Source organism: Mustela putorius, unplaced genomic scaffold (genome assembly GCF_011764305.1).
Source record: "Mustela putorius furo isolate JIRA1106 unplaced genomic scaffold, ASM1176430v1.1 tig00000095_pilon_pilon_pilon, whole genome shotgun sequence".
Taxonomy (NCBI): Eukaryota; Metazoa; Chordata; class Mammalia; order Carnivora; family Mustelidae; genus Mustela; species Mustela putorius.
The window spans coordinates 4,875,658-4,892,611 of record NW_025421280.1 but is presented as its reverse complement, the minus strand read 5'-3'; the positions used below and the strand labels follow the sequence as shown (position 1 = coordinate 4,892,611).

General features: G+C 42.7%; 1 protein-coding gene across 2 annotated transcripts in view; it reads right to left on the bottom strand.

Annotated features, from left to right (window-relative positions):
* Positions 1-16,954, bottom strand: part of TAFA4 (TAFA chemokine like family member 4) — a 184,612-nt gene that overhangs the window by 125,954 nt on the left and 41,704 nt on the right. For both annotated transcript variants that reach the window (XM_045077932.1, XM_045077934.1), the window contains exons 2-3: positions 9,823-9,959; positions 3,318-3,433 (exon numbers count right to left, since the gene is read on the bottom strand). In XM_045077932.1, the coding sequence (XP_044933867.1) occupies positions 3,318-3,433; positions 9,823-9,836 (130 nt within the window). In that variant the 5' untranslated portion in view covers positions 9,837-9,959. The remainder of the gene's footprint in view (positions 1-3,317; positions 3,434-9,822; positions 9,960-16,954) is intronic.

Genomic DNA, 16,954 nt, shown 5'->3' with positions numbered 1-16,954 from the left:
GGTCAGAAAGAGATACAAGGCCATAGAATGGACACGTTTTCATTACTAGATGGGCACAAAAACAAAACTTGCTAGCACCGGGAGTCGAAAAAGGAACAGGGAAATGGGCGTTATCGCACTGTGACTGTGGGTGGAAGTATAAGTAAGTCCAGAAGTCTAGAAGGTCGCTCTGGCCCCATTAAACCACGAATGCGCTGCATCGGAAGCTGCCCCAGACGCACCAGAACTCCGGTTCTCCTGGTCCACCTGGGTCCCCGGCTAGGACGTTCTCCCGTTGCCCCGCCCCGAGATGCGCTTATGGGCTTGGGCTCCAGCCAATGGCCGCGCAGCGCACGAGACCCCGCCCACACTTGCGCGGGCTCCTTACACCTGCCAGCTGAACCCTCGGCACATTTCCCCTTGCAGCCTGCTGGAACTTTCCCCTTGCAGCCTGCTGGAACTTCCACCTTGCAGCCTGCTGGAACGACGGCCTGTCTAGGGCAACCTTAGCAGCCACAGATTGAAAATGTTAGCACTTCAACCACCGCGGGTTCTAGAAAGACTGCAATACAGGAGAATCCTCGAGAGGATACATTGGCCCCCGACCGCAAAGACTCAGGAGCAAGAAACAGACCTCCCTTTGCTGAGCCATTTTTGTATTCGGTGTGTTGGTTACAGCAGTCGGGCTACTCTCGCTAAAACATGTGCACGCACTTGAACTCAAGATCTCGCTACTAGGAATTCACCTGGCGTCGGAACATATATATTTGTATAAATACGGTAACAAGTCAAGTGTCCACAAAAATGGGAAGGGACCTAATCATATATGGCATGTCCTTACCATAGAGGACTATGCGGAGTTACACAGAGTGATAGATCTGTAAGCACTCAAACGAAAAGATTTATAAACTCTGTCGTTGGGACGACTGGGTGGCTCAGTTGGTTAAGCAGCTGCCTTCAGCTAGGGTCAGGATCCCAGCGTCCTAGGATCGAGTCCCACATCAGGCTCCTTGCTCTGCCTCTGCCTGCCATTCTGTCCGCCTGTGCTTGCTCTCTCTCCCTCTCTCTCTGACAAATAAATAAATAAAATCTTTAAAAATAAATAAATAAATAAACTGTCATTAAATGGGGGAAAAAAATCAAAACAGGGGTATAGTGAGAGGTAAGTGCATACACACATACTAGGGGAAGCATTCCGTTTTCCTGGAAGGACAGCTGTGATGCAGCTTGACTAGGCCATGGGACGCCCAGATATTTGATTGTACATTATTTCTAGGTGTGTCTGTATGGCACAAAAGGGTGGGAGAAAGCTGACTTGGTTCTTTGCCAGACTGCTGAGCTGGGACACCAGTCTTCTGGTGCCTTCACTGTTCCTGGTGCTCAGCCCTGCAGACCTGGACTAGAATACATCCCGGCTCTCTGGTTATCAGACCTTCAAACCACATCACTGACTTCCCCGGGTCTCCAGCTCGCAGACCGCAGATCATGAGACTTCTCAGCCAACACAGCTGTGTGAGCCAATACTTCGTAATAAATCTTTTTATCTCATGCATATCATACACATGCACTCATGTGTGCATGCAGTAAGAAAATGAGAACACTGAGCCCCCTGCAGGGAGGAACCAGTCCTGTCTCCTTGATGGTTGTTCAGACAAGGGGTGAGAAAGATTTAAATCCCAAAGATGAAAGCAGGAGGAATCCCCTAAAAGCCAAAGGACATGTGCTGGGAATCCAAATAAAACCAGCTAGGAATTCTAGGGCTGAAAATTTCATTCCTTGAGCATGATTTGCCAAGGCTTTGCTCTGACTTCTTGCTGTCCCGAGGGCTATTGAGTCTTGGCTTATAGAGAAGATATTGTCCGTATTTCTTGTGCACATAATTCTAATCTTAATTTAGATTTACCTCTGTCCTTGTGCCTTCTCTAAATTCAAAGAAATGAGGATTGCCGCATGGATAAAAATTGAAGGTTCAGTCCTGTCCCCTGTTTCCTTCAACTCCTAATCCCTTTTCAACACAATCTCTCAAGCTGAGTTCCTGTTAGTCTGGAAATCTGCTCTGATAACCTGCCCCACTGAAATGTTCTGCCTGATTGCTACTCAGACTCTCAGCCTCCACCCAAGAAGAGATATGAATTAAACAGATAAGACTAATGACTTCAAACACTCTATCCTTCAGAACAAGCTCATCAAAAGATACACAGTGCCATGACCAACTAGCTGTAGGCACTTCACAGCAGCCAAATAGTATTGATTTTATGCTGATTCATTAAAATTTCAATTATTTTTCTCGTCTTCTCTGAACTCTCACTGGAGGCGGGAAAAAATGAACCATGAGAGATTTTTTTAAAATCATGGTAAGCCTAATATGCTGTCTTAACCTTAAAATATCAGAATAACTGAGTGGAAAGCACAGCCTGGTATACGTCTGAGGGTAAGGATATCTGACAAACTTGATACATTAAACCCATAAGAGGCAGAATTTAGGATTTTATCTGGTTGAGAGTCTGAGACTCACTTTTTCACTAAGCGGTCCGAGAAAGCCTGGCATTGCCACACTTCAAATTACTAACGCAATGACGGCTAATTAATTATTTGGCAATGAGTCTACAAACAAATAGAAATGGCTCAGGAAAACACATTGCACTGAGGAGTTCCCAAGTCTGTATCATTTTAAATGTAGATGTAACAATGAGAGGGGGAGGGGCAGAAACACACATACTCCTGCACCCACACACAGAGAGACTCAAGTGATTATTTTCAACATTTTTAGAAATAAACAAAGTATACACAAGGGTCTCAAGAGAAATTACGAGAATGATTCTCTAAACCTTTAGACACATTTTATTTTAGGTCCCATGCAAAAGCTACCGTCGCTTTTTTCTTTTCTTTCTTCTTTGTTTTTTTAAATCATTCACCATCTTTTCTCCACCAAGTGGTCTTAGATTATCTGACAGCTTCACTGTAGCCCTGGAAGTGTTTAAGTTTACCAGTAAAGATGTCCTGCCTTCAGAGGAACCTACAGGAGTAATACATACGCAGAGAAAGGGACGCTGGATTTCCAGGATTCTTGGAGAAAAATCACTCTAAGAATGGAAATGTATTCAGGAAAGGAAAAGGAGGGGAAAACACCTGGAAACCATCCTTTAAAAATGTCTAGAACACTCTTTCAGCACCAAACCACTGAACAGCAACGCCCTGATGTAGCTCAGGTTCGCTCGGATTATTTACAGACCATCAAAAGCTCTTGTCAATTACCTGTGTCTAAAATGTGGACGCTGACGTTGGAAAGGGTTTTATTAATTGATCTCAGTGGTGCATAATGAGCTTAAAGGGCTTACCTGCGTGTCCCCGGAGGTGCTGGCTGGAGACGGACATCAGCTTACAGCACACCATTAACACGTAGGCCAGAAAGAGCCAGTGTGACAGCAACACTGACTTAGCACAGACTCTCATCCTGGAGAGAAAGCAAGACACAAGTCAGTGAGGGCTCAGGGAGGTGAGGCTCTGGGACAAACGCGCAAGCACGACCTGGGGGAAACTGGAAGAAAACAGCAAGTGAGAGGTGCTCAGCGCTGGACTTCTTTTCCCCCAAGGACACTGAAGGCAAATCACACCTGATTCCTACTGTGCGTTAACTCAATTTCCAATGAACGCTTCTTATAATTACGAGTTTTCCAAGTTAGCAACATGCTTCAATGAGAAGTCTATTTACGAAGCCCCACTGTGTAGCCTGACTTTTCCTCATAGAACATGGGGGTAACATACTATTTTATATCATGAAATTAGAAAGCTACACACAAAGAGCTGGATTCAGATAAAATAGACATGGTTTCTGCATCTCAGAGAAATCACAGAAATGGTCACACTCAGCCTGAGACTTTTCTCCTGGTTTCTCTGAGTGCATATTAATAAATGATTTTCAGTCTCAAAGTTTGGTGGGAATATGGCCAAATATAGGCGAATGTAAAATAAATTTAATTTCTTATGGATGTCGACAGATGAACACATAAAGATGTGGTATGTATACACAACGGAATACTATTCAACCATGAGAAAAAAAGGAAATCCTGTTGTTTGCAACAATTCAGATGGACGTTGAGGGCATTACACTAAGGGAAATAAGATGGAGAAAGACAAATACTGTTGGATCCCACTTATATGGGAAATCTGAAAAAAGACAAACTCAGAGAAACCGAGTAGAGCGATAGTTAGCAAAGGTTGGGAGGTGAGAAAAATGGGGAGATATTGATCAAAAGGTACAACTTTTCAGTTACAAGATTAACCAGTTTGGGGCGCTAATGTACAGCACAGTGATTATAGCTAATAACTCTTTATCATATACCCGAATGTTGCTAAGAGTCGATCTTAAATGTTCTCACCACAAAAAAGAAATGGTAATTATGGACAGGATGGAGGTGGTAGATAATACTATGATCATCATTTTGCAATATATATATATATCAAATCAGCACATTGTATACCTGAAACATACACAGTGTTATGTGTCAATTACATCTCTATACAGCGAAGATAAATAAACTTCACTTCATGCAGATGGACAGTATCGAAACAGTTGCTTAGACAACTGAATTGTCAAATTCGGTTCACAAATGTGTATATACATATAGTCTACTATTCTCAAACAAACCCAAAAGAAATGAAATAAAAGGAAAATATCAAAAAAGCATTTTCAGGGTGCCTGAGTGTGGCTCAGTGAGTTAAGCATCCAACTCTTGACTTCAGCTCAGGTCATGAACTCAGAGTCGTGAGATCGTGCCCCAAGGGCTCTGTGCTCAGTGAAGAGTCTGTTTTGAGATACTCTCTCTCCTTCTGCCCCTCTCTCTCTCTAATAAATAAATAAAATCTTTTTAAAAAATGCATTCTCCCCTCAATTTTCTTCTTATTGTAACTGAAGGACAGTTGACATCTCCACTAATTTCCTCCTGTTTTTGACATTTTAGGGAAATTAGAACTAGATTAACTTTTGTTTGCTATTTTTTTTTAATTAACTTTTTCAGACAAAGTGGGGCAGAGAGTTTGGCATCTGAAACTCCAGTGACATTAGGCTCTGCCTGGCACAGGTATCGTGATATCTATGATATCATTCACCTCATCAGGTCAAGGGAACCCCGTATATTTATATTTATATTTATATTTATATGATTTATATACGCACACACATATGCATACATATAATGCCATATATAAACACTGGTTGGAGTCCAGTTTGCCCCACAAGAGGCAGAGTTCCTGAAGTTCTGAAAGGAAGGGTGTCAGAGACCAGCAGCATCCCGACCGGAACCCTAAGACTGTGCTTGAGAGAAAACACAGTCTTGGGGACCTAGCACCCAAATCATACTCCAGAGAACAGGTTCTACCCCCACCCTTCTCTCTTGGCCTCTCGCAATGTAGTCAAATAGATCTTGTTGAAAGGTATCATTCCATTCATTGATGTGAGACTCAGTCTGCCTTTGAAGCAGGCAGGGCAACACAAGGTTCTAAGATCATATCTGAACAACTCTGCATTCAAGGAAACACAAAGTCTTGGCTTCTCTTTGCCCTTGGCCTTGGAAATCCTGAGCATTCCAAACTGACATGGGAACATCAGGTCTCTCTGCTTGAAAGGCCCTGCAGGTGCTTTAATTTCTCAAAGCACCACCCTCTGTCTCCCCAACTTCACCTTGCACACGCGAGAGATAGACACCCCAGGAGCAGTTCCAAAAGTGGCAAAGAAAATAGGTGGGTCTACATGAGCTTCGGTACAAGCACAGCTGCCCCTTGAATATCACGTGTGAACTGTGTGGGTCCACTTACATATGGAGTTTCTGCCATACATTGTGGTATTATAAATGCATTTTCATTCTTAGGATTTTTTTAAAAAGACTTATTTATTTAAAGCAGTGGGGCAGAGGGAGAGAGAGTCCCAAGCAGACCCAATGCTGAGCATGGAACTAGACTCAGGCTCAATCCCACAACCCTGCAATCAGGACCCGAGCAAAGCCAAGAGTCAAGTACTTAATCAACTGTGCCACCCGGGCATCCCTCTTAAGATTTTTTAAAATAGCATTTTCTTTTCTCTAGCTTACTTTATTGCAAGAATACAGTAGGTAACACATATAATATATAAAATACGTGTTAACTGACTGTTCATGTTATTGGTAAGACTTCCAGTCAACAGTAGGCTCTGAGTGACTAAGTTTTTGGGAAGCCAACTTCCCCAACCCTTGTGTTGTTCGAGAATCAGCTGTCTTTAATTATATTGTCATTTCAGGGAACTGATTATTAATTTATTACTAATTAGGGAAAGCATGTAGTTTCTGCATTTGCTGACTTTGTGGATGAAGTGCTCTGTCCCACCCATGTCTTTAAAATTCCAGTTGTTAACTCCAATATTAGTTACTGATGAATGGTCACAAAATCTCTTCCCAAAAGGTCAAAAATTCAAATGCCCACAAGTGAATGAGTAGGCTGGTGGGACCAGGGGCTGTGGAGGCCCGCTCTGGAGACCCACCTGGGGGCAGCTGTCACCACCTCAGCCTGTCACTGTAGTGCAGAAATGTGAGCCCAGGGATCCCAGGACTAACTTCTCAAGAGAACCTGGACTCTGGCATAGAATCTTCCCAGTTTATATGTTGGCAACTAATTCCATTTGTTTTATTTTTAAAACAGAGCGCAAAATAGACAAAGTAACACACATTTTCAGGCTGCATAAGGCACCTTGGCTTCCAGTTTGCAGCAAACTTAGTGGCCCCCAAACAAAGCATTTGAAGGAATCAGATAAAGAGGGTATTCATTTCTCTTCTGACGTAACAAATAAACTGCCCAACTCAGCAGTTGAAACGATATGGACATGGTTTCCACAGTTTCTAATAGTTTCCTTAATTCAGAAGTCTGGCACATAACAGCCAAGTCCTCTGCTCTGGGACACCCAGGACTGAAATCAAAATGTCATCTGGGCGTGTCCTCATCTGGAGGCTCAACTGGGGAAAGAATGGCTCCTAACCACCTGCACGCTACTGGCAAAATCCATTTCCATATGCCCCTATAAGCAAGGTCCTATGTTCTTGCTATCAGCTCTGAGAGGTGACATCCTAAACTTGACCACATACATGGACCCTCCTCAGGCTGAATCTCTTCCTCCAGGAAAGGCAGAGTCCTTCACTAGAGCTCACCTGGTCAGGTCAATCCGATCCAGGATAATTTCCCTTTTCATTAATTCAACATCAATATATTTGAGACCTTAATTACATTGACAAAAATCCCTTCATCTTGGTCATATAACCATAACCTAGCCACAGGAGGGAACCCCCATCATATTCACAAACGTGTCCACACTCAAGGGGAGGAGATAACCCAGGTCGTACACACAAAAGGGTACACGTCCCAGGGGCCATCTTAGAACTCTGTCTACCAAAACTGGGCAGACCACCCAATCACAAAATTTTATCCATACACGTGGTTTACAAACGTCCAAGTAGGTATTCAATCTAATTAGTTTAAATGATTAATCACACAAGTTAACCTCTAGATTTATATCACTGAAAATGGGCTCTGAGGAAAACATTACCCAAAGGGAATGTGCTCTCCCTAACTGTCCTTTTCTTCAGCTGTCACTCCCAGTGCTGCTGGATTGACCTGAGGACAAGCATCCCCCTTGCCCAGTCCATGTATCCACCATCCATTTTCTGAGATGTGAGCTACATTGCTGAGAACTGCAAGTACGCCTTGCTCTCTCTCCCCATGCTAATAAACCCGTCAAACACAAGCTGGTTCTGAATCCCATCTTCTTGTTCTTAATCCAATTTCCAGATGCCCAGATCCCTATTGTCTTCTTAATTCTTAACCCTCCACTGAGTATCATTAAATACTTTTCTTCTGCTTCATGGGGTGGCTCTCCTGCCTCTAACCATAAAGTCCCACACAATTTAGTCTCCAAATTCAGACTAGGTCTTTCAGGTGGTCTCTAACCTCTCCTATCTAACATACCAGTGAAATTTGGTTTCCCTATTAGTCCTGACATCACCTAAACCTGTCTGGAAGGGTTTTACCAAATTGGGGACTATGTTTGAGATGATCTGAGTCCCAAGGTTGGGGGAATTGGTGAGCAGGAGACTTATCCAGGGACAGTCCTGAAATATCACCTGTGGAAGGGGAAAGCAGGGAGGGAAGAAGGCAGGACAGAAGGAGGAAGAGGCCCCCGAGAACCCAGTGGAGAGTTCCAAAGCTGAAATGCCCCTTCTCAGCGATTCCAAGCTGGGGGCCAAGGCTTTATCCTTTCATGTTGACCCATCATTGGATATGAGCTGCCCCTAAAAATATGGTTAATTTTAGGCAAGGGGTCTCTTTGAATTGAGAATAATTCAAGAAAGCTCTAGGTCATCTTTTGCAGTTGGCTGTGTCCTCATTCCTAAAGGGGGAAATAATCCTTTCATTCCAGAAGGGGACTCTGGGTCATGAGGGAATGAATCCTTCTGCATCGCAGCGTCCATTACCATCCATCTTCAAACAGAAGACGCCATGTGCAATATGCGTAATTTACTTTGTAATTTACTTTGCTGTGGAGTCATCCTCAAGAGAAGACCCATCCTCTGGGGTATAACAGACCATACCATGCCCATTAAAATGTCATAGGAAGAGATTTCATATAGGAAGCCAATCCCCTCCTGGGCCTGTTTTGTCCTCAGATCCATTATTTTCCCTTCCCCTAGGTCACTCCCATCAGCTGCGTTGTCCAGGTCCCTGAATCAGCTGGATTTAACCAACAGGGAGTAGTAGCTAGAGCCTGGAGGGTGGAAGAAAAAGGATGGGGAATTCCTCCCCACCTTCTCCAACTGGAGCAAGATGTATGGAGTGGTCATGTCTCCTCCAAAGTGCCAGTTCCTGCCAGGAGACCGACTCTGGTTCTAGCTCCCACTGAGGGTCCCGTCCCCTAGGTGCTGGCAAACACTACTTCCTTCCTTTGTCTGACCCCCGGGGAGGGTGTAGCTTCCTACTGCTCCCTATCTCGGGGCTGCCTCCATATGTTCTGTTTGACTTCTCTGGCTCTCCCTTTATTTAGGTTCCCTGAATTCAATTCTCTCTGTCCCACATTATCAAAATGGTCTGTTTTCCTTATTGGATCCCAACAAAAAAGCCCAAGCCCGAAGTCTTAAGGGCAGCCATTCCAACCTGTGGGGAAGATCCCTGATCCATCTGCGTACACAGACAATTCCATGTACCAGGTTCCCGCGTGAGCTTGCAGTGCCTTAAGCAGGTGTTTCCTGCCATCATTCTTTTTTTTTTTTAAATTTATTTATTTATTTGACAGACAGAGATCAGAAGTAGGCAGAGAGGCAGGCAGAGAGATAGGAGGAAGCAGGCTCCCCGCGGAGCAGAAAGCCTGATGCGGGGCTCGATCCCAGCACCCCGGGATCACAACCAGGGCCAAAGGCAGAGGCCTTAACCCACTGAGCCACCCAGGTGCCCCCTGCTATCATTCTTTATTGGAGTCAACAATCCAGACACCCAGTCAAGGACTTCTGACCTACCACATCTAACATCATTCTCCCACTTCGATTTCTTCTCCCTAGAATATTTTGTTCAAATGTAAAACAAAATTGGTGTCTCTTTAGATTTTACCTTTCACCCTGCTAAGCAGCCAAAATGCTGCTTTGCAAATGGAAATGGTTTCCAAAATAAGAGAAACTAACTAAAACTTGAGAAACTTGATTCCCAAAATACTCAAAAATTCAATGAAAAAAGACACCTTTTATTAAGGATCGTCAACTCTAGGATTCTCCGCTTTGCTAAATTCTCAATGCTTCATAAAGAAACCATCTCTGGTGTCTGTTAAAATCATTTTACCTTGGTGACTTCATAAGATTTGGTTCCAGTCAAGCACAATTATTTCAAGATGGATTTCAGAGCAACTCCAAACTCCCATTTGTAGCGAGGGCCAACAATTTCTGCAGTTCCAAAAAATTATCTTAGCTTGGAAAGACCTATATAAGAAACAACAAGGACAGGAAATCATTAGCCTGTTGATGCTGAAATGATACAGATTTCCAGGAGCAAAATAATGGTTTTTTGGTTTTTGGGTTTGGGGGATTTTTTTTTTTTTTTTTTTTTTTTTTTGCCATGAAACCTGCAGCTTGAGGACGATGGGAGGGAGCCAGATGCAGCCACACTTGTAAAGGGTCTTAATAAAGGAAGGGGGGGAAGACGCAGAATCCAGCACTCAGTAACTCATCACAGATTAGGTAACAGAATACAGTTTTTTGGGATTTTTTAAAAGATTTTATTTATTTGACAGAGAGAGAGAGAGAACTCACAAGTAGGCAGAGAAGCAGGCAGAGAGAGAGAGGGAGAGCAGGCTCCCCACTGAGCAGAGAGCCCGATGCGGGGCTCGATCCCAGGACCCTGAGACCATGACCTGAGCCAAGGCAGAGGCCCAACCCACTGAGCCACCCAGGCGCCTCCAGAATACAGTTTTAAAGTAGAAGTTATCTCAGCAGCAAAGGCATTCCAAACTTGACAGAGAATCCCCAACCTTCATGATGCATAATTTCATTCACCCCATGTCATTAACAAGGGGATGAGACCAGAAATGGAGATGGTCCCTTCCCAAGAGTTCTGCCCCTTGCCCCAGCGCTATACAGTGCTGGAAAAACCAGCCTGAAGATCTGAATTCTTAGCTCTGTGGGACATAAACCTGCAGACGTTGCTAACCAATCAGTGAGGCTCCTTTCTGAAAAATGTTAACCAGAAGAAGAGAGGAAACGTCCCTCCAACAGAAAACATCCCACCAACATACAAAGAAAGCTTGTGAATACCATAGTTGACATTCAACACACTCCTTTAATGCACAGACCTGAAAGGACTTTTCTACTAGCAAAAACATCTTTGCAAGAAGGATTTAGATGCTTCCAAACCAAAGACATCTCAAGAAAAAAAAAAAAAAATGGACCATGAAACACACCGTTTTTAACTCTGCTAAGTTTAAAACATCCCTCCAGTGGTGGAGTTGGGGGAAAAACAATGATGTGCGTCGATAAATATTAAAGTTGCAAATATGAGATAAAAATGATCTTGCGACACGGTCTAGTTACTTTAGAATCCCGTTGAACCCATCACAAACCTGCCACAAAGCACATCTGAGATTTTTCTCTTCTTTAGCTATCTTCCCCTGAAGGTAACTACACAAGTCTGCCCAGAGAACACTGTAGGTAATGGGCTTGCAGACCCGTCCCTTTGGGACCAGAGGAAAAAGAGCCAGCCTTGAGTGAGTAGCTCAGGAGAGGAGTGGCTTTGAGTAACTGTACAAGTACAAGATATTCGGGGAAAAAATAAAACATTGGCAAATGTTCATCTCCCACTTCCTCCAACTTTATTAAGTATGTTTGTCCTGATGTCCACCCAAGGGCACAATGTGACCTTCTCTTATCGGAAAGAAATACACGGTCTAATTTATCAGAATCCATCATAATGAACTTCCCACATATTGGAAACCAAAATGACCTTTCCTGGCTAATATTTATCTTGTTTTCTTCACACAAAAGGAACCACTGGGGGTTCTTTTTTCAATTCATTAAAAAATGGATCCATCAGTGAAAAGAAATGTGATCTAATAGTTCCTACGCCAGACAAGGAGCCAGGAATTTAATTTTAGGCTGAGCAGTAACTCATTCGGTCAGATTTTCCCAGGGCATACCCCCGGCACCGGCTTAAAGGGATTAACTCTTTCTGGTCACTTCTTGAACTTGAGTGCATTCAAGGCCATAGAAAATTCTGTGCAGAGCAGCAAAAGCATTTGCTTCCAGCCATTTCATTTCTCTCTCTTTTGCTTCCCAGCCATAGCACAGTGATTCCCATCCAAGTGCTTCCGTACTCATTTGTTTATTTAAAAAGTCTCAGATTATTCAGGATGAGAGGCACTGCCTATATCTAGACTTAAGGAAAAAATGTTTTCTGGGGCACCTGGGCGGCTCAGTCGGTTAAACATCTGACTCTTGATTTTGGCTCAGGTGGTGATCTCGGGTTGTGAGATGAAGCCCCACATGGGATCCACACTGGGCGTGGAGCCTGCTTAAGAGTCTCTCTCTCCCTCTCCTTCTGCCCCTCCCACCACCACCATCCCCAACTCATGCTCTCTCTCTCTCTCTCTCTCAAAAAAAAAAAAAAATTACAAATGTTTTCACGTGCACAATCATTCTCAGAATGAACTTCACTCCACATTTAGATGCCAGGCTATATTTCTCATCTTTCCCCTGGTGTGCAGAGACAATCACTCTTGTCCAACAGAAAAGCAGAATGCCTATTTATGTTTCTTGGTCCAAGATACTTTGAGGTTCCCAGCCAGAGGAACCTGGCTTGTGATGTTTTATTTATTTCCATTGTACACAGGAAAGAATCCTGCCTACACTTGATTTTTTTTTTTTCTATCAAGGAAACAGTAAGGTTTTACCTCTCTTTTCTCTTGATCTATTTGCCCTCACCATTAGTGGGCTGAATCCCCTATGGGGATTATTCTTTTGGAATACAGTCATTTACCTGTTGTAGATAAGCACTCACAGAATATCTCTGTTGATTTTCCTATACCCACCTCACTGTGCACATGTCAATCAATATAGCATCAAACCCCTCTTCATCTATTTTGTGTAAAAATTTACAGTGATGAAATATCACACTTCCCTCTAGAACTGGAAGACACAATGACCTTAAAGTTAGCTCTAATCAGGATGAAAAATCAGACTAACTCAAATTTGAGGGACATTCTAAAACGTAATTGCTTTTGAAAGTGTCAAGGTCGTGAAAGACCCCCCCCCCAAAAAAAAACTAAGGAATGGTTTCAAATAAAGGAGAGACACATGGCAAAGAAATGCATTTGTGACCATATGTGGGATCTTGGGACCAGAAAAAAATACAATACGCACACCTTTCCTCAGAATAAACTGCATACGCACACATATACATCCACACAAAAAGCCGTATACACATATACAATACACACACGCACAGCTCTAAAGGACAGTATTGGGCCAATTAATAATTTCTAAATATAGTTTGCAGATTAAATTACAGGGTTGTATCAACATTAAGTTTCCTGACTTTGATCATATTGTAGATAAGAAAGAGAATGTCCTTATTACTAAAAAAAAAAAAAAATACACCCTAAAATATTTAAGGATAAAGAAACAAATGTCTCCATCTTATTTTCAAATGATTCTGAGGGTAAAAAAAAAAAAAATAGAGGGGGCGTCTGGGTGGCTCAATGGGTTAAGCCTCTGCTTTCGGCTCGGGTCATGATCCCAGGGTCCTGGGATCGAGCCCCACATCGGGCTCTCTGCTTAGCAGGGAGCCTGCTTCCTCCTCTCTCTGCCTGCCTCTCTGTCTGTGATCTCTGTCTGTCAAAGAAATAAATAAAATCTTTAAAAAAAAAAATAGAAAGGAGGAAAGGAAGGGAGGAAGAGAAATGTGAATGAATGAGTTCAAAACCAAATGAGCATGACCTGAGTAACTGCGGCATCGGGGTAAAGGGCTTGTAGGACCCCTTCCTTCTACTCTTTCAATGTTCCATGAAGTCAGAAATTATCCAAATAAGACATTACATAACTAATTAACAGCCTTCAATTCATGAGATAGACAAATATGATTAAGCACGTATTACCAGTCCTAAACCACGAGAAGAGCTGATAGTTGGAATGTTCTGGTTAATTCAAATCTGTGAGCATTCGTACAAACTTGTTGTTCTGTTTGTTTATTTTTTGGAGGTTTTGGATTTTTTTTTAAATATTTATTTGAAAGAGAAAGAGTGAGAGAGAGCATGAGCTGGGGGTGGGGAAAGGGTAGAGAGAAGCGGGAAAGCAGGCTCCCTGCTGAGCAAGGAGCAGGGACCCCCTCCCAATGCGGGACTCCATCCCAAGACCCCGAGGTCATGACCTGAGCCGAAGGCAGATGCTTAACCAACTAAGCCACCCAGGTACCCTTCCTTATTTGTATTTATTTAAAAAGCACTCACGGGGGGCGCCTGGGTGGCTCAGCGGGTTAAAGCCTCTGCCTTCGGCTCAGGTCATGATCCCAGGGTCCTGGGATCGAGTCCCTCATCAGGCTCTCTGCTCAGCGGGGAGCCTGCTTCCTCCTCTCTCTCCCTGCCTCTCTGCCTACTTGTGATCTCTGTATGTCAAATAAATAAAATTCTTTAAAAAAAAAAGCACTCACGGGGCGCCTGGGTGGCTAAGTCAGTTAAGCAACTGCCTTCGGCTCAGGTCATGATCCCAGGGTCCTAGAATGGAGTCCCACATCGGGTTCCCTGCTCAGCCGAGAGCCTGCTTCTCCCTCTTCCTCTGCCTCTGCCTGCCTCTTTGCCTACCTCTGATCTCTCTATAGATAGCTCTCTGTCAAGTAAATAAATAAAAGTCTTTAAAAAAGAAAAAAAGAAAAAAAACTGTCATTGGAAGCCATTGAGTTTCCATGATTGAAAAAATAAATAAATAAATAAATAAATAAATGAAAATTAAAAGCACTCCCATAGCGCCAGGCCCTGTGTCAAGCTCTTTAAAATATGAGTTCACTGAACAGTAGGATTTACGTATATCCAGACATACAGATGAGAACTGTAAGGCATAGAGAGAAGAAAGGATTGCCCAAGGTCACCCAGCTAGCAAGCAGCCAGGCCAGGATTCAAATCCAAGCCATCTGACACCAAGGCACCGACTGTTTCAGTTCCTGTAAAATCATTTCCAAAAAGAATTAGTCCCTCTTCATGCATTAGTAAATAGACTGAAAATAAATCTATCTTTCTTTGGGAATTCAAGACACTGGTCAGCATCCTAAAGTTGAGAATTCTGTTTCTGGAAAAACGCGTCCAGGCCGTTGGACTGAACTTGCAAGCAGATCAGAGCTGGGAGCCAAGGCGGGTTTCTATTAACCCCTCACTTAGTTTTGCTTCATCTCTGAAAAGCTGGTGAAAAACAGTGATTCAGAGTTGCTGTGAGGTTCTGATTTGCTGCAGATTTATTAAAGGCTTATGTCATTTTCCAAATTAAGACCAAACATGCAAAATTCTAAAGTCCTTGAGTGCTTAAACTGCCATTTCTCAAACAGATGGGAAACAACCACACTTCGGATCAGAACTCCTCTAAAACATTTCAGAGAAAACTACCAAAGCCAGAACGTAACACACGGGGGCTGAACTACTTCTGTTGATTTCAATGAAAGAATTCAGCATCGAAACTAAACAAAACAAAACAAAAGTGGATCTTTGTCCATGCATACACTCCAACTCATTTCCTGACAAACTTCAATAGGAAAACATTTCTGAAACAATAAAATACAGAACATTCTCTCGTAATCACAAAGCAAAAGGTCCCCAAGCTACTAAACAGCACTGCCCTTTCCTGCCTGCCCACTAGCAGAGGGGGAGGGTTGTAGGTTCTACCCTATGTCACCTCCAGAGTGGACACATTTGAATAATTAGCTATCAGTCTCTCCAGACTCGCCATCAGCCCAACCAATCTCCCAGAGTAGGATCTACTGGGATGGTCTGGCGACTCCAGTTCTCAGCCTCCCAGGTACCAGGCTGCAAACTGGAATAATTCTTCCAAGTATTGATAGAAGATGTGACACCCTTACGTTTGGACATCGTGGTAAATCCCTTTACCACACTAATGTCTATTCAATCAAGACCGAAGAGGACATAAGAAATGTATCCTGAATTAGCAACCCAGGTTTGGGGAGTTAAAAAAAAGAAAGGGGGCAGGAGGGTTTTGAGTGGAAACCAGGTGAAAAGATGATCCCCCAACAGTGATGTCTTGTCTGATAAACAACGGAAATTTGGAAACAGAAGTTGCCTGCATAAAATAATTCATCATTTCTCCAGGCAGAAATGAGAAAAGATGTTTCCATTTCCAGGTGCTTAAATAAAAAAAAATAAAACATTGAATTGTCTTCTGGAAATTTTCAAACAGCTTTTCCGTGAAAATATGTAAAACCACATGTAATCCCTCTCTTGACAAATTTATTCTGAAACCAGTATTAATGAGCTTCTTCCACTGAAGAGTGGGCTGATGAAGGTAAATGTATTTAATAGGTTATTGACGCTTATGTGAATATATTTCAAACACAGATGCATGGCTGAGGTCTCCATTGGGTTATCATTCATAATTATCACATGACGCATGGAATTACTTCAAATTTAGAGTATGTTCACCATCATATGTTAAAGTGGGCCCTTTTTTCTGCCGAAATGTGGTATATGCATGTCATAAATTGCTTTTTTATTGCTTGCTTAAAAACGTCTATGAAGAATTTACCACCGAGCCATTTTACAACATATTAAAGCACGTCGTAAATGAGCCATTAAAGACAATAACTGTGTCTATTAAATATTAAAGAATTTTATAAATGGCATTTTAATTTCAAGTGTTACCGGTACCATCTCATCTGCATTAGGTGGTAGGGAGTTCTTTAAAAAGGCTCTTCCAGTTGGAGATGATTTAAATAAATTAAATAGACATGCTGTGTTTTTATAAGGTGCACACACTGTCATTTTTAAGAACTGAGAAATTCCTTAAAACCACAGAGCTGCTTTATTTAAGCGCTGTGGCACAATCCTTTCTAGTGGAATTATGGGCAAACGGTGCATTTTGTTAATGAAGAAAAACGCCAGCCTTCCAGTGACCATGAAAAGTACAAAAGCAATCATCGCTAAGTGATAATAGCTCATCAAGAGCCTGGGTACATAAAACAGAGAAAACAGACTGGTAAGTTCCGTGAAATAAGATGGACTCACCGAATTCAGGGACGCCCAGCAGGACTCCACAGCTTGTTGTCCAAGTGAAATCGCCCAGGTCTGGGGCTCAACAAATGTGAACGGTAATGGCAATTTAGCCATAAATCTCTCAAGGCCCAATTATCCTTACTGCAGAGAAGGTTTATTCCTTTTAATTAGCCCAGTGTTTAATTGGAAATTTTCCTCTCATTTCTCATTTTTCAAATA